The 19657-nt window shown below is 40.5% G+C and overlaps 1 protein-coding gene across 1 annotated transcript; it reads left to right on the forward strand.

Annotated features, from left to right (window-relative positions):
• Window positions 1-491: 491 nt before the first annotated feature.
• Window positions 492-13628, forward strand: thbs1b (thrombospondin 1b). The gene is made up of 23 exons (XM_030128606.1): window positions 492-719; window positions 1011-1089; window positions 1286-1845; window positions 1964-2039; window positions 2368-2451; window positions 2563-2672; window positions 3463-3588; window positions 4534-4630; window positions 5507-5680; window positions 5841-6017; window positions 6106-6279; window positions 6682-6809; window positions 6913-7065; window positions 7337-7555; window positions 7656-7763; window positions 8153-8312; window positions 8943-9061; window positions 10028-10262; window positions 10368-10595; window positions 10915-11186; window positions 11299-11396; window positions 11496-11635; window positions 11733-13628. Exons 2-23 carry the CDS (start codon window positions 1026-1028, stop codon window positions 11738-11740), a joined length of 3510 nt encoding a protein of 1169 aa, XP_029984466.1. The 5' UTR covers window positions 492-719; window positions 1011-1025; the 3' UTR covers window positions 11741-13628.
• The last annotated feature ends 6029 nt before the right edge of the window (window positions 13629-19657 follow it).

A 19657-nucleotide genomic window follows, 5' to 3' on the forward strand; every position in this document is an offset into this window, starting at 1 on the left:
AGGCAATTCTGCATCTGACACAAGTTCACCCATGGTATGACAGTAGATTTTTACAAAGTGGAAGGGAGTGTGTTTTTTTTTTTTTTTTTTTTTTTTTTTTAATTTATGCACAGGAGGACGGTTGTGAATATGAATTACTTATAATAATTCTAGCTGATGTTCTCAGAGACACTTGCAGGATTTCATGAGTGGACAGATATGATGCGTTCGCGGACTGGATGAAAGATGGAAATGCCTTTGCGCACTGATGGATGGACGCAGCCAGAGGAAACACTGGGCCATTAAACGCACCATATAGAGAGCGGTCGGTCCCCGTGTCCCGCAGTGGAAAACACCCCCCCTCACTCCCTCCTCTCCCTCTCTCCCTCTCTCTCTTTCTCTAAACTAAGGGGATAAGCTCGTCCCTTTTTCTCCCCCTCACCGTGATTGGACGAAGCCACTTCTTAGGAATGGCATCAAACTATTTAAATAGCACTTTGTCCCCCCTCGACTTAAAAGAGAGGTTTTTAGCGGAGGTTCAACCAGAAAAGGACGAGATTTCAGTCGAGAGAGAAACGTGCGTGATATATAATTTTTTTTTTTTTTAAGTCTGGGGCTTCTCACTTTGGAACTTTGAATTTATTCTTAAGGATTATTATTGGGATTTCTACACTTTTTTCTGGATTTAATTGCCTTTTTTTTTTTTTTTTTTTTTGGTATCTGCTGTTTTCGTTGCGCAGGTGAGTGACCGTGTTTTTAGGAATTCGTGCGTCTTTTTCCAGCAGCTGCAAGTGACAATTTATTTCAGTATAGATTTTGTGTTTTCCCTCTTAAATCTGTTTCTATTAATTTAGTGGGTATTAATTTAATAGATTTGACTTGTAAATTGGCATGTTTTCAGGAATGCGTCTTTTTCAGCAGCTGCAGTGACAGAATTCATGTATTTGTGTGTTTTTTTTTGTTTGTTTGTTTGGTGACTTTTTCCTATTTTATTTTAATTTGACTGGTGTTTTTTGTGTGTTTTGTCCCAGACAGCAGGTCTCACCATGAAGTTGACGGGGATATTTTTGCTGTTGATGCTTTGGAGCTGTGACAGTGCCAGAGTCGCAGGTGAGTTTGTGTCTAAACTTGAACTTGGTGAACTTTTCTATTCAACAGCGCACGCATTATATAGGAAAATAATTCTTCTTATTGTGGTAAAATAGAGTGTTGTGGAAAGTCAACAGTGCATTGAAAGTGGAAAACAACAGAGATGCACTGCGCACAGCCAGACAAAGGCTGACCGCTTCTTATTCTTCCCCTGCAGAGAGCCGAGACGACAATAGCGTGTATGACTTGTTTGAGCTGGTCCAAGTCCCCAAGAAGAACCATGGGGTCACCCTGGTGAAAGGAGACGACCCGTACAGCCCCGCCTACAAGATCCTAAATCCAGACCTGATCCCCCCGGTCCCCGAGAACTCCTTTAGGGACTTGATCGACTCCATCCACGCCGAGAGGGGATTCCTGCTCCTGCTCAATTTCAAGCAGTTCAAGCGCACCAGGGGCAGCCTCCTGACCGTGGAGAAGAAGGACGGCTCCGGGCCCGTGTTCGAGATCGTCTCCAACGGCAAGGCGAACACTTTGGACATACTTTTCTCCACGGAAAACAAGCAGCAGGTGGTTTCGATCGAAGACGTGGATCTGGCGACGGGCCACTGGAAGAACATCACGCTGTTCGTGCAGGAGGACCGTGCGCAGCTGTACGCGGGATGCGAGGACGTGAACACCGCCGAGCTGGATGCGCCCATCCAGAGCATCCTGACGCATGAGACCCCGGCCGGTGCGCGGCTCAGGATTGGCAAAGGAGCGGTGAAGGACAGGTTCATGGTGAGAGACGGGAGCGCAGTAGATAGAAGCACATGCGTAAAATGCGCATGCGATCATTACAGGGTGTATGAACTTCTGCGCCTGCTTAATGTCTCCTAACACGCATTGATCTTTGCAGGGGGTTCTCCAAAACGTGCGGTTTGTGTTTGGAACAACACTGGATGCCATCCTCCGCAACAAAGGATGCCAGAACAGTGAGTAGTCCTGTGTGTTTACGCATCAGTCATGCGCCCCAGACTGTGCCAAGTCTAAGTGCTTATAGAAGAAACGCGCATGCTTGATTTTGCCAGCTGATTTCTACATAAACTCTCTGGGTAGATGTTTACTGCCTGTCATGAAGGAATGCTTTGCAGTATCTCACAGGGTTGTGGTCTGTTGACTGTGCAGCATTTGCTTATTGCTTTTCATGGTGGTGGTGTGGCATGTGTGGCATCTCCAGAACAAGTACCCTCATTTGTTAATAAGTATTTTAGAAGAGTCAGCAGATATGCGATTTGATTTATGCGTGTGTGTGTTTTTCAGCTATGACCACTGACACAATGATCCTGGAAAATATCAACGGCTCCTCAGCCATCAGAACAGAGTACACTGGACATAAGACCAAAGGTAATGCGCATGTCCTCATTACACCATGTAATACAGTCTGATGAGACTCAGACTGGGATCATTATGAAAACATACACAGAGGACACTCATTACCTTTGTCCCTGTGTGAAGACCTGCAGATGGTGTGTGGCTTCTCCTGCGAGGACCTGGTCAGCATGTTTAAGGAGCTGAAGGGCCTCGGCGTCGTGGTGAAGGAGCTGTCCAATGAACTCCGCCAGCTGGTAAGAAAGAAGACCTGTCAGACTGTCTGGTGCCTGTGTCTGTCTGTGTGTTGTGTTTTAGATATGTGTGGTCTCGAGGTTACCATTACCATCTGAGCACTGTTGTGTAGCTGAATAGTTCTCAAATTTGTCAAAGGAAATGAAAAAAAACAAAGCTCATTCAGCACATTTAAGGTTCAATGCAACAATGACAACTGAATTATACTTTTATAACTTTGTTGTGAGCCATGACTACACTAATGCAGATTTTATTAATGTTATATCAAATATCAGTGCACACAAGAATGAAAAGTAGTAACAGGTGCTCAAATGATTATGCCAGGACAGTAGGTGGCAATAAAGTACAATAGCAGAGAGAATTTTGTGAGTTTTTAGCGAAAACCCCCCCAAAAATAACAGTGGTTATTTAATTATTCCTGTGTAATTATTTGACATGTTCTGTTACTTCAGTTTTTACTTCTGACACATGTCCAGAAATGTTGCTGTTATTTCTCATTCCACAAAGTAATACAAATTCAAGTGTGATGTCAGTGTTTTCGCACTAATACACAAACCTGAAATTAGTAAAAGAAATAAACAAAGAAATAAGAAATACATAAATAAATCTGTAGTTCAGAAAAAATTGAGTGAATAAGACCCCAAAAATGTACAGTGAAAAATTCCGTTTTTGCAAAATATCTGTATTGAGGAAAAACCCTAAGTTTCACTGTCTCACCTTTTGCTAAGTGTTTAAGCACATGAAAGCTAAACTCTAATTTTTGTTTGTATCTGTCCAATTCCTTCCCTCCAGACGGATGAGAACAAGCTGATTAAGAACCGCATTGGCATTCACAGCGGTGTCTGCATCCATAATGGCATTGTGCGCAAAAACAGAGACGAGTGGACTGTTGATGACTGCACTGAGTGCACTTGTCAGGTGAGATCTCCAGTTGCTCCTTTCAGCCTATGTGCTTTAAGTGCTTTAACACATGTGTGAGGGGATTCGACCCTTTTACATGCACTCACATGATTCATATGTAAAGAGATTCTGTAATACTACATACAAACTTGCCACAGCTCAACTCCTGTGGTCAGTAATTAATATCTGTGAATGTCTGGAATCATGCCAACAATGCAATGAGATGACTTTTGTCTGGAGTTAGCTGCAGCGTGGGATGGAGGCGCTTCAGGATATCTGTAATTAAGAACATTTGCTCTCAAAAGTGGAAATAAGTGAGAGTTTTAGGTGCAAAATTCCAGGCAGGGATGATCATTGAGGATCCTTTGGTCTTTCCTCTGCTGATACACAGGCCGTTCCTGTTTTATTTGTTTTCCTCTTTCGTTAGTGGTCAGATCCAGGAGGGGGACCATTAGTATGCATAGTTATGGGCCGTTGTTATCCCTGAGTCGTTTACAGTGCACCCACACAGGTGCTGGCAACCTGACTTTTACTTGCATGAGGCACAGTGCCCAGTTTGACTCCACAGTAAAACCAGCTCCCATTATTCAGACTTTGGCCCCGCTCCCTGTCTCCCCTGACTCAGAGGGCAGGTGGTTATCTGCAGGGGTCTCCACTGTCAGCCAGAGTTCTGCTTTTTAGGTTTTCTGGCATGCTACAACTGCACTAACTCACATGTTGAGCGGGGAGCTTAATGAGTTGTTTGCACGGATGTGGAAGAGGACTTGAATAAATTTTGCCTAAAAGTTGTTTATACAACAATCAGCCCTATGTGGTCATCATTGTCTTTAAATAGGAAATGGAGACCTGGTGCCACAATTGAATTTGGAAGAAAACTTACTGAAATTTGGGAGTTACCCATGTGCTGTAACTCATTCTTAATGATGTTTTTTTTTACATTGATTTTTCTTTGTGCTTGTGCAGAACTCTGCTACTGTGTGCCGCAAGATCTCTTGCCCCCTGATCCCCTGTGCTAATGCTACTGTTCCTGATGGAGAGTGCTGCCCTCGCTGCGGAACACGTAAGCCTTTCACTGAAACTCATACTGTTAGAAAATGCATAGCTATACAGACGAACACTGTAATTGCACCTATGTAAATGTGCCCTACAGGCAGTATATTCATGGCTGTGAAAGCTAGAATGTGTACAGTTTCACCAACTGATGGGACTGAACACAGGCCCATTCACTGACAGAGCCCTTTTAGTGCTTTTTGTCATAAAACAAAAAGCCACAACTGTTTCCCTGAATGTAAAGATTGCAATTCAAGAGAAAACACACTAATTTTAACTGCAATAACAAAATAAATGAAGTAAATGAAAGAGTGCTTATGTGTTTGGAACATTGGATCTTTGTGCTCCAAAACAATCTTCAAGCTGAAATGGCTGTAATTTGCCAAATTGGTTAAAGCGGAATGGAAAATTGGTCTGCTGTTTAGTGAAGCCATCTTCCACATGAGGAAAAGTGACATGTTCTTCATACCTTTGCAGGCTTGGCTGCAATACTTTCCTCAAACCTAAATAAACAAGGATCTGTATTCGACCTCAGCCACTTGTTGAAGTCATTACACACCCTGGGTCATGTTTTCTAAATCTGTTTCCTCTTTAGGAAAACATAAGTCAGAGGGGCATCCCTAAGTGTCCTGGAGACAGTGGCTCTTTCTGTTTTGCCCCGGCTTCTCTCAGTGTGTTGGTCTTTGCCATTCCACTCAACACAGAGCCGTCTCTCTGTCTAACTCGTAGCTAAATCCACATTATTAGCCCTGCACTTTAAGAGCGCTCCCTCCTCATTCATACTTGGGGGTGTTTGCGAAGGGGTGCTGCCTCACTGGAATAGAGCTCTTTCATTGTCTCCCTCTTCCACTCTCGCTCATATCCTCTCCCTCTCCCTCCTGCTCAGCGAGTGACTATGCAGAGGACGGCTGGTCGCAGTGGTCTGAATGGACTCATTGTTCCGTGTCGTGTGGGCGGGGCATTCAGCAGCGTGGTCGCTCCTGTGACCGTATCAATAACAACTGCGAGGGCACCTCTGTGCAGACTCGCGACTGCTACCTCCAGGAGTGCGACAAGCGCTGTAAGTTAAGACAACATCCCTGTGCTGGCATCTCCTACCACATCACACACACATCAATACGTGGACCTGAATGATTTACGTGTAGTTTCTGGTGATTTTTGATGAACATTCAGTCACCCTGCTTTGATTTTCTAATAACTGGAATATTTCCATCCTTCAGTCAAACAGGACGGCAGCTGGAGCCACTGGTCACCTTGGTCATCCTGCTCTGTCACCTGTGGTGCTGGTGTCATCACTCGTATCCGTTTGTGCAACTCCCCCACCCCCCAGCTCGGAGGCAAGGAGTGTGAAGGTGAAGGTCGTCAAACAGAGAAGTGCCAGAAGTCTCCATGCCCCAGTAAGTTCCACGATCTGATAGTCGCTACCTGGCGGCACTTGTATGTCCTAAGATCAAAAGGAATGATGGGTATTCTTGTCTCTCCCAGTCAATGGAAACTGGGGACCCTGGTCGCCATGGGACACCTGCAGTCTCACCTGCGGAGGAGGTCAACAGACTCGCAAACGCCTGTGCAACGACCCTGTACCTAAATATGGCGGCAAAGATTGTGTTGGTGATGCCAAGGACACCCAGACGTGCAACAAGAAAGCCTGTCCCATTGGTGAGACACTGATTACATGCAGAGCTTCTGCAGCTCATACTCACTACATCCTTACACTGAATCTCAGCCCGAGTGCAATTTCCAAATCACAGGAGCTGCAATTTTTATCCTAAATGTAAAACATGTCACAACTTATCATGATAAATGGAGTGTTGTGATGCTACAGAAATGTCCAGGCCTACAAATATGAAAGAGAACAAAAAACCCCCTTCATTTTCAGTGAAAATCACATCCAATATTAGAATTCAATTATCAAATGTAATTGTCTCAGCATCATTGTGTGACTATTTAATTTAATTCTTAGTACTATGTCACTCTAATGAAAGTTTTAACATGTTCAGTATACTCAGGTCTCTGTACAGTGGAATTGGACTCATTTACCTTCTCATGCTTCTTCTTCAGATGGATGTCTGTCCAACCCCTGCTTTGCCGGAGCCAAATGTACGAGCTTCCCTGACGGCTCCTGGAAGTGTGGAAAGTGCCCCGCTGGCTACACAGGAAATGGAATCAAGTGCAAAGACATCGATGAGGTAATAACTCCTCAGACCATCTATCCATTCATCTTGTAAATTGCAAGTGACATATTATCCAGCTTCACAATTATACTGGTTGTTTTTCTTGCTCTGTAAACAGTGTAAGGAGGTCCCAGATGCTTGCTTTGAGTTTAATGGCGTGCACCGCTGTGAGAACACCGAACCTGGCTACAACTGTCTGCCCTGCCCTCCCCGATACTCCGGACTCCAGCCATTTGGCAAAGGTGTGGAGCAGGCTGCTGCTAATAAACAGGCAAGTACAGTCCTGTTTGTGCATCACATTGCCACTCAGATAACTGCACAGATTATAGGCTCTGGTGTATCCGAGTTAATCCGATGACAGAGAGATGTATGCAGTGATGTGTATGGAAAAACAAATACCCTCTGGTAACGGACAGGATGTTGCGTACACCACTACACCTGCAAATCTTGGATGACAATGCCCGTTTATTCTGATAAATGTCTGTGCAGAATGTCACAAATTCAGACCATGCTGCTCATTTTGTTCACTTGTCACTGCTCAGGTATGCACGCCACGTAACCCCTGCCTCGACGGGAGCCACGACTGCAACAAAAATGCCCGCTGTAACTACCTCGGACACTTCGCCGATCCCATGTATCGCTGTGAGTGCAAGCCCGGATATGCAGGAAACGGCCATATCTGCGGAGAGGACACAGATCTGGATGGATGGCCCAATGCTGATTTGGTGTGTGTGGAGAATGCAACCTACCACTGCAAGAAGGTACGTAGATGATAAGGAAGGAGGCACTAAATACTTGCTGTTTTTCCAGAGTTAAAGTCAAATTACTGGTATGATTGTTCTAATTGTGGCCTTTTTTCAGGACAACTGCCCAAACCTCCCCAACTCTGGGCAGGAAGATTACGATAAAGACGGCATTGGAGATGCTTGTGACAATGATGATGACAACGACGGCATTCCAGATGACAGGGTAAGTGAAACCTCTGGCTGTGGCTGTAACAGTGAACAAGGGAGTGTGTGTGTTCTCTGATTTGGATTTTTCCATTCATTATTCATGCTGTCTAGTTTAGAAGGCAGGTGTAGAGGGGAAAGGGGAGGGGAGGAACTGGATTAGAGTGAATGTTTCTCCTCGGCGTGAGCCAAAACCTCGAATTCCAACACTAAGGTACAACTTTGAAGGAGCTGTTTTCCACTAATCCTAACATTAGATTTGGGACAGGGCCGAAAAATAAAGCACCTTTTCATGCTGTGGTGCTCCCTTCTCTGTACATCCACGCACTGTATGAAGGTAAATGACATCCACTGCACCTAAAGACCTGTCCTCAGTGCTTTATCCTTTTATGTCTTTGTTTGAAACAGGACAACTGTCCATTCGTCTACAACCCGAGGCAGTACGATTACGACCGTGATGATGTGGGGGATCGCTGTGATAACTGTCCCTACAACAGCAACCCAGACCAGACAGACACCGACAACAACGGAGAGGGAGATGCTTGCGCTGTGGACATCGATGGGGATGGTAATCTTATGCCACTTCATATTTTCATTCCTGAAATAAATCATCACATTTTTACGCTTTAGTTACTGGCATCATTTATGATAGACACTTGATCGAATGGATGGTTTAATAATCTTGTAAAAATACAACACATTATTTTAAAGTAAACCACTGGTTTCCAACTGTTTTGGTTTCTGATGTCGTTCAAAAAGCAGTGTGAACTTGTCTCACATTAAAGATGAGTCATTGACAGCTCCACCAGATAGTGCTTTTTCCTTTTAAACCTCTCACATGGTTTCAGTAGATGATCAATTCATCCAATATATCAGCTGATAATGTATGTGTGCAGTACGACTGTGTTTTCGTTTTTCTGTTACTCATGTGATAAGCCCAGATGTCCGTGCATATTAAGTAGTTTCACAATTAGCTTTTCTCGCAGGAACATGCTGCTCTGATACTGATGCTTTGGTATTAATAATCTAATGATGTCAAATAAGGTAATAAATCAGCAAGAGGGACCAAACCTCAATATCAACATTAACAAAATTTTCTGTTAATATTCACTGACTTGTTGTCAATTAGGCCTTTTCATAGATGACTTTTACCTGTACTGGAGTCTTAGACTGATGTGTTTTTTATGTATTTCTACAGGAATACTGAATGAGAAGGATAACTGTCCCTATGTGTACAATGTCGACCAGAGAGATACAGATTTGGATGGAGTGGGAGACATGTGTGACAACTGCCCCCTGGAACATAATCCTGATCAGGTGTGTGGACTCGTACACCTCCTTTCCCCATTTCCTTCCACATCACCCAACAACAATAACTCTCATTCATCTCCCTGCCTTTTTTTTCTCTATAGCTCAGCATATATCTCTTTTTCAAGTGAGGGAGAGCCTCAGTGATTAGCCCCGTGTAGCTTTATCACGCTATGTAAAAGTGGAGTAAATCCTGTGTGAGCTCAAGGGCACATCAGTTCAATAAGGCGTGGTGGGGGGCTAGGGGTCTTTTCAATGGCCCTTTGACGTTAGCTGGTTAATGTGAGGGAAGAGGCCCAAGGCTGGATTTTAGCGAGGAATTGGGCTGTATGCACACCATGTCTGCACACAACGGGCCTGCTCGGTCCACCTGTGCCATGCTACACTGAGAAATAGGAATGTGTTGAACAACAGGACTCGGGGAGAAGGATGGGGGAGGGAAAAGGGCATCCAAATCTGGACTAATGGTCTTTAAAGAGTAGGCTGGACACTGCAATTAAATACTCAAAAAGACAAGTCTGGACCTGGGTGCAGCAGCTTACTTAGATATGCAGTCTAAAATTTTTGACAATATTTCTGTCTTAGTGCCACTATTTTTGTTTCGTCTTGCCAACTACTGCTAGCGTGGCTGTACTGTCCATCCCATAAACAAGTAGCAAGCACAAGCAAACTGTAGTGGGAGGAGGACCACTAGAATCCCATGGAATTACATTTTTCTGTTGATAAAAGGTGGCAACAGATTTTGGAAATATTAAGTCTGACAACTTTACACAAGTAGAGTGATTTGAGCTCACAGAAAGTGCCGAACAAAGACAGAAGAGAAGAAATGAGAGAACAAAGACAGTCAGGAAACACCATAATAAAAGGAAGTAAACATGTGGAATGTATTGACATGCTAGCATACCTCAGATCCCCCAAGAGCCTTACAATGAAACTGTAAATCTGACGCTAAATGCTTGGATCTGGTTCCTACAGGTGGATTCAGATGATGATCGAGTGGGAGACAAGTGTGACAGCAACCAGGACATTGATGAAGACGGACACCAGAACAATCTTGACAACTGCCCGTACATCCCTAACGCCAACCAGGCTGACCATGACAAGGACGGCAAAGGAGACGCATGTGACCACGATGATGACAATGACGGCATTCCCGATGATAAAGACAACTGCAGACTGGCCTTTAACCCTGACCAGCTGGACACTGATGGTAAGCACCGACAAACACGTTCTGATCTGAAGGATTAATGCAGAGACATTTACAATTTACATATTCAGACTTTATGGATGATGATACATAATGTGTGTGTTCCAGGTGATGGCCGTGGAGATGCTTGCAAAGATGACTTCGACCAAGACAACGTGCCTGACATCTACGACGTGTGTCCAGAGAACTTTGACATTAGCGAGACAGATTTCCGCAAGTTCCAGATGGTTCCTCTGGACCCCAAAGGCACCTCTCAGATTGATCCTAACTGGGTCGTCCGCCATCAGGGCAAAGAGTTGGTTCAGACGGTGAACTGCGACCCTGGCATTGCTGTTGGTAAGTAAAGTATATGCTGTAATTTTATTTAACGGTTTTACCTTCATAACATCATGTATCTTTAAATACAATACAAGTATTGAAACGTAGACTATTTATTTTCAGCAAAAGACAAAGTGGTAAAAATAACAAACTGACAGTGTTTTAATAACCAAATAAAGTAAAGAAATGTCTTTTTGTTTTACTGCTGTTTAGTTCACTAACTAAATCCGTTGACAGCTCGTGACCATCCATCTTCCTCTTCAATCAAGAGGATTTTTAGGTTTGCATTTAGAAGTTGAAATTGCAGCATCTAACTCCGTTTTTTGTTCTCCTTCAGGTTATCATGAGTTTAATTCCGTGGACTTCAGTGGGACGTTCTTCATCAACACAGAGAGGGACGATGACTACGCCGGCTTTGTGTTCGGCTATCAGTCCAGTTCCAGGTTTTATGTAGTGATGTGGAAGCAGATCACACAGACCTACTGGTCAAACAAACCCACCAAAGCCCAGGGCTACTCCGGCCTGTCCATCAAAGTGGTCAACTCCACCACCGGACCAGGAGAACACCTGAGGAACGCCCTCTGGCACACAGGGAACACCCCAGGACAGGTAAGACACTGGAATCAACAGGATTACTCTATTCTCTGAGGGAATTTTACAAGCATGTAGGTTCAGATTGTATAAAAATGTAAGGATTGTTGCTTTTTTTGCCATCCTACAGGTCCGCACTCTCTGGCACGACCCTAAGAATGTTGGCTGGAAAGATTTCACCGCCTACAGATGGCACCTGATCCACAGACCAAGAACAGGACATATTAGGTGAGCAAATTTCTCCCAAGTACTGCACACTGCCAATTCCAAAACAACAACCATGTTTTGTTATTGATCTAAGTTTTAATTCTCCTTTAAATTCTACAGAGTTGTAATGTATGAAGGCAAGAAAATCATGGCAGACTCTGGTAGCATCTATGATAAGACGTACGCAGGTGGAAGGCTAGGACTTTTCGTGTTCTCGCAAGAGATGGTATACTTCTCAGACCTCAAGTATGAATGCAGAGGTAAGAATTTATATAAACTCTACTTCAAAAGTGAGAATTTGATGACTGGCTCATAATCTGGATGCCTAACTCCTTTGATGTCTTTGTCTTTTTACAGATGCATAGAAGCACGGCGCAGGAAGCTCTGAGGAATGCACCTTTTTGTATAAAGTATGAACTTTTTGTATTCTGATGCAAAGTCCAGGGACCGATTTATCTCCGCGACTCTTTCTTCTGCGGCACGCACACTCGGACGAGGCGAAGGGCATGTGGTCAGCCTCAGGGTAACTTGAAGCTGGTTCGGGCAGAGCACCAACCGGCTGACTGCCAGTTGAGGATCAGAGAGCCCCTTCTCCTCCACCCTTAGCATCCACGAGAGCAAGGAGAGCTGGGTAAAAAGAAAAACATGCCCTCTGGCTTTGCCAACAGGACACCGACACCTTTCTGTCCCAGCTCTCCCTGCTTTCTCGCTCTCTGAAAGACCTCATTCATCTCTGTGCGGGAACGGTTCCCCATAGACAACTATGCACTTCCAAACCTTTGCATCTCTCTCTGTTTTTCTATCTCACCTCTTCAGCCTTAGTACCACACTTTCTGGGTGGACATCCCAAAGAAAAGAAATGACATATCCCCTTTGCTTTACTAGATCTGACAGGATGTTTATTCTGAATGAAACAGTTGAGGACTCAAAGGATGAAGACAGCAACTGCTTTTTTTTTTTTTTTTAGGAAATTTTTGGACTTGTGATTTTACAAACTGTTGGCAGAGGAATGAGATCAATGTAAGAGTAACACATTGTTGATGTTTGTTTATGCATGTGTGATGGCAGTTGTCCATGGATGGAAAAAGAAAGTGGTTTAACCAATTTATGTAAGAAACCATGTAGAGAAGAACTACAATTTAGGTTTGAATATACAAATTATGTTTAATGTCTGGTTATATAATCTGCTCTCATGTTGAGATGGAAGGAATAATCTTCCCTTATTAAACCAGTAGAAGAAAACCTATTTTCTATAATTTAACAAAGAAAAATGTCTAGCTGTCTCAAAGCCAGCTTTCTATCCAAAATACTCACATCAAAACCTTAAAAAGACCTATTTCCCTCAAGTTGTGAGGATTTAAAATTGAAATAATGTATATACATGTAATTTATTGACTCGTGCCTACAATGTAGGCAGTTAAAGAAATCTAAATACTCACCAGTACTACAGTCAAAACTAACCCAAAATCAGGTATTAGAAGCAGGATGCATGCTTGTGTTAGTGTCTCCCGTCTCCTGCTGTCTAAAGTGAATTAGATGTTTTTCCGACAGGGCTACTTAGCATGAAGTGTATGTGAGTTGTGTGCCTTTTCTTCAGAGAGAGATGAAAAACAAAGGAACTCTGATGTACAAATATTACCTCATTGCTGTTGTATAATTTGATCAAACAAAAACCAACCTAAGTACTTTTTTTTTTCATTTTACTTTGAAATGATGGTCATTTTAGTGCTACTGTAGCATGAGCTGTACATAGTATGATATTTCATTTCTAGAAACACAACAGAACTCCCAGTCCCTTCATCCACACCGGTGAAAATGTCAGTAAGAGACATCTTTTCTAAGAATAATTTTTGCTTTATCATGTATGTCCAGTGCTGTTTTAGCAGATAAATTATTGTTCTGTTTGTCTTAGCTGTTTGGGAGTGACTGATTTTTGTGTGTGTGTATATGTGTGTGTTCGTGTGTGAGTGTAGATAAATGCTATTTAAATAATTTATCAGGATTTGTTGCCCGACAAAAGGGCCGCGTGTCCATCTGTATAAACGGTTTGCACACTGACATGAGGATGTTCTGCTCTTTATCGTTTTTACCTTTTTTTTTGTTATTGTGTATCAATGTTACCATTATTTTTGTACAATTAGTTTTGCTTGTCTGTTCTTTTTCTTAGTTGTACAAAGCGAAAGTGCTGTTTTTATTCATAGTGATTATTTTGTTACTTACTTCAAGACAATAAATAGTTGTTAAAATTCTCAACCCCCAGCTTTACTTTGTTCATCTCAAACTAGAAAAATACATTTAATGCATCATTTTTCCATTCAGATCAAATTTATAGCTTCTTTAGATGATGTAGCAATAGAATGGTTTCTATTACAGTGGTGGATGAGTCAGAACTGGCAACATCGATTACATGTACTGTAAGCCAAATGCTCCCACTTATGGACCAACGCCTCTCAACTTGTACTTGGAGTATGTTCTCTCACACATGGTCTCGGTGATGAAAGCCACATGAGGAATGTGACAAAAACGTCTGTTCTTGAGCTTCATCTACCTGACCCCTGTGTGATCTGTACTGACCTCTAAGCGGGAGGTTAAATAACACGAGGAGCAAATATTAGTTTGACACAAACCTTGACACTGGCCTTGTGGTTGCTAGTGTCCAGAATAACAAGACCTCATTACAGTATCACGAAACAAAAGTTAAAGAAAACTCTGCAACAGTCTCGACAAGAGCACAAAAATGAACTTGACCAATTATCTGTATCGATGGATGATACTGGCACAAATCACTCATTATCACCAGACTATGGTCAATAATTCACATAGAGTCATGGAAAAAATTATTAAACCATCAAAAGTCATCAAAACAATGGTTATGCAGTCAAGTACCAACTCCTGTGTGTATCATGTAACTAAAACAGACAGAAAAGAAAACATGCAATGCCTAAAAGCACTGTTTTTGGCAGTACAATGCCATTGATATTGATGTAAGAACTGAAGTGATTTTGGTTATTATCATGAAAACATGGAAAATGGCTAGATATCAGCTCTGAAATTAAACTCTTATGAGCTATTTTTGTTGTTATTATTATATTTGTCCAAACAAATGTACCTTTAGTTGTACCAGGCATTAAAATGAACAAAAAAATGTAAGAAAACAAGGGGTGGTCTAATAATTTTTTCCACGACTGTATCAACCCAGATCCAATCCTACCAATTTACTATGAATATGCACATTTAAACCCATAGCCAAAATGTTGTAGCATAAATTGATCAGTTCTTTTGTAAATAAGCTACATTGGACTCCAAGTAACATGTGATAATAGAACATGTCATATATTTTAGTATCAGAAACACAGTTATATTACATCATAGTACTATCACATAGTTAAGTATCTGTAGAAGTGTTGAGTAAATATCCATAATAGGGAATGGAATAAGATCAGAAATGAAAAAAGTAACTTGGAGCCTGGGTTTGGATTCTTAATTTGTTTTTGTTTTTTTCTTATTTGTTTAACCCTTAAGAAGGTATAGATCCTTTATTGTGGCTACTTCCAAATGAATTTTTTTTTGCTTTATCACCATTTTTTTCAATATTGTCCTCCATATTTTACATTTTCCTGTATTTAATGTACTAATCATGTAGATGTTCATGAAAGCTCAAAGATCATTATGTTAGAATAGAGAAAACTGGTGAAAAAATGACCATCATTAACCCATAAAGACCCAGTGCTACTTGTATGGCAGTTACCAGATTAATTTTTCTCTCTATTTAACCTTTCTTAAGTGATTTATCACCATTTATTACAATATTATCCTCTATATTTTGCATTTTCCACTGTAAATCCTGCATTTTCCTATATTTCATTTCAGATATTCATGAAAACTGAATTAATTCAAAGGTTATTGTGTCAAAACAGGAAAAAACTGCAGAAAAAGTGAGTTTTGCAACAAAAATATCATTAACTGAACATAAACCAAGTGTGTCCATCCACTGTCATTGATCCAACTCCATGGGTTTTACTGGTGAATCAATGCTGTAGAAGATGACGGTGTTTCCATGGTAACTACAGAGCCTCTGAACATCCAAATGGGTCATATCTTATGACCATAAAAAGACGACAAACTGTATTTTACACCAATTATTTACATGTATTGAAAGGATTAATGAAGTATTAAACGGTTTAGATAAGTGGATGCTATTGGTCGCAGGTGGAGTTTTGGGTCTTTACGGGTTAAGCGAACATAAAACCAGTGTTGAATCGATGTTGCAGAAGATGAAGATGTTCACTACAGAGCTTTGGAAAATCCAATTTAGAAACTTCTGATGCTGCAGACAAGATAAGAAATTACATTTTAGCTGAATTACTACAATGTGTTGATGGGATTAGTCGTTCAGGATTTATTAAACATAGGCAATTTTCTCCGCCTATACCATTAGAACAAAGCAGTTACAGACATTAGTATTTAAACGTATTAAACATGGTCCAAACAGATCTCCAAGGACAGTCTGACCTGATCCAAGCAAACATGCAAATAAGTCGAGTTAATAACGCTGCCAAAATAGGGGTTAGTGAGTTAATTCTTAAAAGAACAAAACGTCTCAGTGTGCAAGAGCTCTTTAATGGAGGCTTAGACATGTTCAATAACAGCTTTTCATAAACTCAGTATAAGAGTTATGAGCTGCTCTATTAAAGTTTTTTAATCCAGGAAATCAATTACGAACTTAGTCTTATTAACAATGACAGCCCGGCGTGGGTTATTATGGATCATTACAATGTGGCAACGCAGAAGCCTAGACATCTTAATACCAGCCGCCGTTCTCACACATCTCTGCCAGTTGTCGACAAACACCCACATCTTTGCTTCCAGACCCTTTTTTCGGCTCCAAGTCGGGATGTGTTGCCACATTCAGAATTCAGAAATGCACTTGTTACACAGCGGGGTTTCATTATGTACCATAAGGCTCCACTTTACTTAACTTTACCTAATTTAACCCATAAAGACCCAAACATCAAATTGTCTACTGATCAAAAACATGTAATACCTGTTGATCCACTAATCCTATCAATACATGTAAATAAATGGTGCAAAATACAGTTTGTCATCTTTCCATGGTCATCAGATATGACCCATTTGGACGTTCAGAGGCTCCGTACACTGCAAAACTCAAAATCTTACTAAGTGTATTTTTCTCATTTCTAGTCAAAATATCTCATCACACTTAAAATAAGACATAATCATCTAAAAAGTAACTTCAGTGAGATATAAGAACTTATTCTTAGACAACAGATCTTGAAAATCTTATTTCAAGAAATCTTACCAAGATAATTTTCGCTTGTTCCATTGGCAGATTTTTTGCTTAATTCAAGATTTTTTTTGCTTAATTCAAGATTTTTTTTTTTTTTTTTTTTTTTGCTTAATTCAAGCAAGAAAAATCTGCCAATGGAACAAGTGAAAATTATCTTGGTAAGATTTCCTGAAATAAGATTTTCAAGATCTGTTGTCTAAAAATAAGTTCTTATATCTCACTGAAGTTACTCTGTAGGTGATTATGTCTTATTTTAAGTGTGATGAGATATTTTGACTAGAAATGAGAAAAATACACTTGGTAAAGATTTAGATTTTTGCAGTGTAGAGAATGTGGAAACACCGTCATCTTCTACAGCATTGATTCACCTGTGAAACCCATGGAGTTGGATTAATGACAGTGAATGAAGACACTTGTTTTTTATGTTCAGTTATTGATATATTTTAATGGAAAAAGTCACTTTTTATTCAGTTTTCTCTATTTCTGATATAAAAACCTTTAACTTTAATCTGAGTTTTTATGAACATTCACATTATCAGTAAATTAAATAAAAGGAAAAAACTGAAAAAAAAAGTAAAATGCAGAGGAAAATATTAAAATAAATGGTGATAAATCATTTAAGAAAGGTTAGTTAGAGAGAAAAACTCATTTGAGAAGTGTCATATAAGTAGCACTGGATCTATAAAGGATGCAAATATGTCAAAACATCTTGACATGTTCCATTTCTATTTGATATAGTAAAGAAGACATTTAAAGTCCATGAGGCAGCACAATTTGGGAAGCTGTACTGCAAATATTGTCTTGTGTTCACCCAAAATATCCCGACGGGCTAAGTCAAACCACTGAAAAACCATAGTGGGGCTTGAATTAAAGCTTACTGCAAGCAAAGTTAGATTAGGATAAAGTTGTACACTGGTCTGACCCTTGTTACAGGTTAAATCTAGCCTGATATTGACTGGAATGTCTTAATAAAGTCATATGTGACTCAGATTACTTTTCAGATCAAACACATGCCTTTTCTTTCTAAACAGACTCATTTCCCTGTCAGGCTTCTTTTAGCTTCTTTTCCTGTTTTGCAGCTTCAAAGATACAGCGATGTATTATGTTATAGTTCAGTCAGACACTCTAAAGCCTTTCTTTTAAACACCTTGATGATAATCGTCAAAGTTAATGTCAAAGTTCCTGTTGCCCTCTCTTAGATTTTCCCAGCAAGACCACGGTCTCAAACCGGCAGCCTTCCGGTCACAGGCTACTTTTATGATTATTTTCCAAACACAGTCCTCAAATAATGACAGACCAAAGCTAAAAAAGACTCGCCCAATTACCTCTAGTACCGTTAATGGGTCTGCAAACAGTACCTTTAGCAGTAAAAGGATATGAACACACGCCTTGAAGTGTAGTGACTAATGCGAAACGCTGATGAATGGAACAAAGACCTTCCACCCTGGAGTTACACCAGCTTTATTTAGCTCCTGTAATCCACCCAGGGAAGTGGCTAGACTTCGCTCCATTTGCAAAACCCGCTACCACAATTGGCCTCAGACCTCAAACATCAAACCTGGAATGCTACATTTGATCTGGCCGCGGTCCTCCTCAGCCCGTCATTCAACACCTCTGCGCTTCATTCTGTAGAGTATTGAGGTGTTGAAGTGTTATGGTAAGATGGAGGACCCCCCACTGAATACGGCAGCTTTTACCCAAAATGCACATGTGTAAGCGCAGCGCTGTAAGCCACCACCTGTACATACAGCACTTAAGGCCTAAATAAAGATAAAATAACATTTTCTCCAGCAATAAAGAGTCGGTGGACATAATCCTGGAATGAGGTTTAGTCCAGGCATTTTTGTTTCATTATAGTATTAAATACAGGGGCGTGGAGGGGATCATACTAAAACCTCAATGACACCTGTGTTCTACTGTTTCCAAGACAAAATAGCTAAAGGCACATTGTTAAAATAATCACTTTAATCATCCCAAATGTTATGCAACTCCATGAGTCATATGGCTGCGTCTGCACACATGGTTTACCGATAGTAGTGTGTTTTTAAGATCGAAGATAAGACACATTGCTGTGGGAATAAATAAAAAAAATGTAATTATGGTGAATCTCATTTATACAGTGGATTACTACTCACATTTACAGATCACGAATAACGACAATACACTGGAAAAAAATCTAAATCTTACCAAGTGTATTTTTCTCATTTCTAGCCGAAATATCTCATCACACTTAAAATGAGACATAATCACCTAAAGAGGCACTTTTCAGTGACATAAGAACTTATTTTTAGACAACAGATCTTTAAAATCTTATTTCAAGAAAACATAAGATAATTTTCACTTGTTCCATTGGCAGATTTTTTTTTGCTTAATTCAATTCAATTTTGCTTAATTCACACACAAAAAAAAATCTGCCAATGGAACAAGTGAAAATTATCTTGGTAAGATTTCTTGAAATAAGATTTTCAAGATGTATTGTCTAAAAATAAGTTCTTATATTTCTCTGAAAAGTTACTCTTTAGGTGATTATGTCTTACTTTAAGTGTGATGAGATATTTTGACTAGAAATGAGAAAAATACATTTGGTAAGATTTTGATTTTTTTCCAGCAACTGGTCAATTTGTGCTTAAAATTAATGGTATTTCCATATCTCTCGCAGTCATTTGGGGAGCTTTTGTTGTCTTAATCCAAATCAGTCATCTTTATTCACAAAGTGCACACACACACACACACACACACACATACAAGGAATTCTTTGCTGTTAGATGTTATTTCTCTAGTAAATTATAAATACAATATATAATTTAAAAAAAGTAAAATGGGAAAAAAATAACTATTTACATATAAACTCTATACACTATAGTAATAAGTGTAAAAGAAAGCAGGTGATGTCGATAAATGGGGACAAACCAAGGGGCAGATAGTGGAACAACAAGCTTTGAGGACGTAAATATAATAAAGTGGTCTCCTAAAG

Source organism: Sphaeramia orbicularis, chromosome 24 (assembly GCF_902148855.1).
Source record: "Sphaeramia orbicularis chromosome 24, fSphaOr1.1, whole genome shotgun sequence".
Lineage (NCBI taxonomy): Eukaryota > Metazoa > Chordata > Actinopteri > Kurtiformes > Apogonidae > Sphaeramia > Sphaeramia orbicularis.

Coding starts and splice junctions, on each gene's coding strand:
- thbs1b (XM_030128606.1), top strand. CDS start 1,026: ATGAAGTTGACGGGGATATTTTTGCTGTTGATGCTTTGGAGCTGTGAC. Junction 2,452..2,562: donor CACTGGACATAAGACCAAAG/GTAATGCGCATG, acceptor CCCTGTGTGAAG/ACCTGCAGATGGTGTGTGGC. Junction 9,062..10,027: donor TGGAACATAATCCTGATCAG/GTGTGTGGACTC, acceptor TGGTTCCTACAG/GTGGATTCAGATGATGATCG.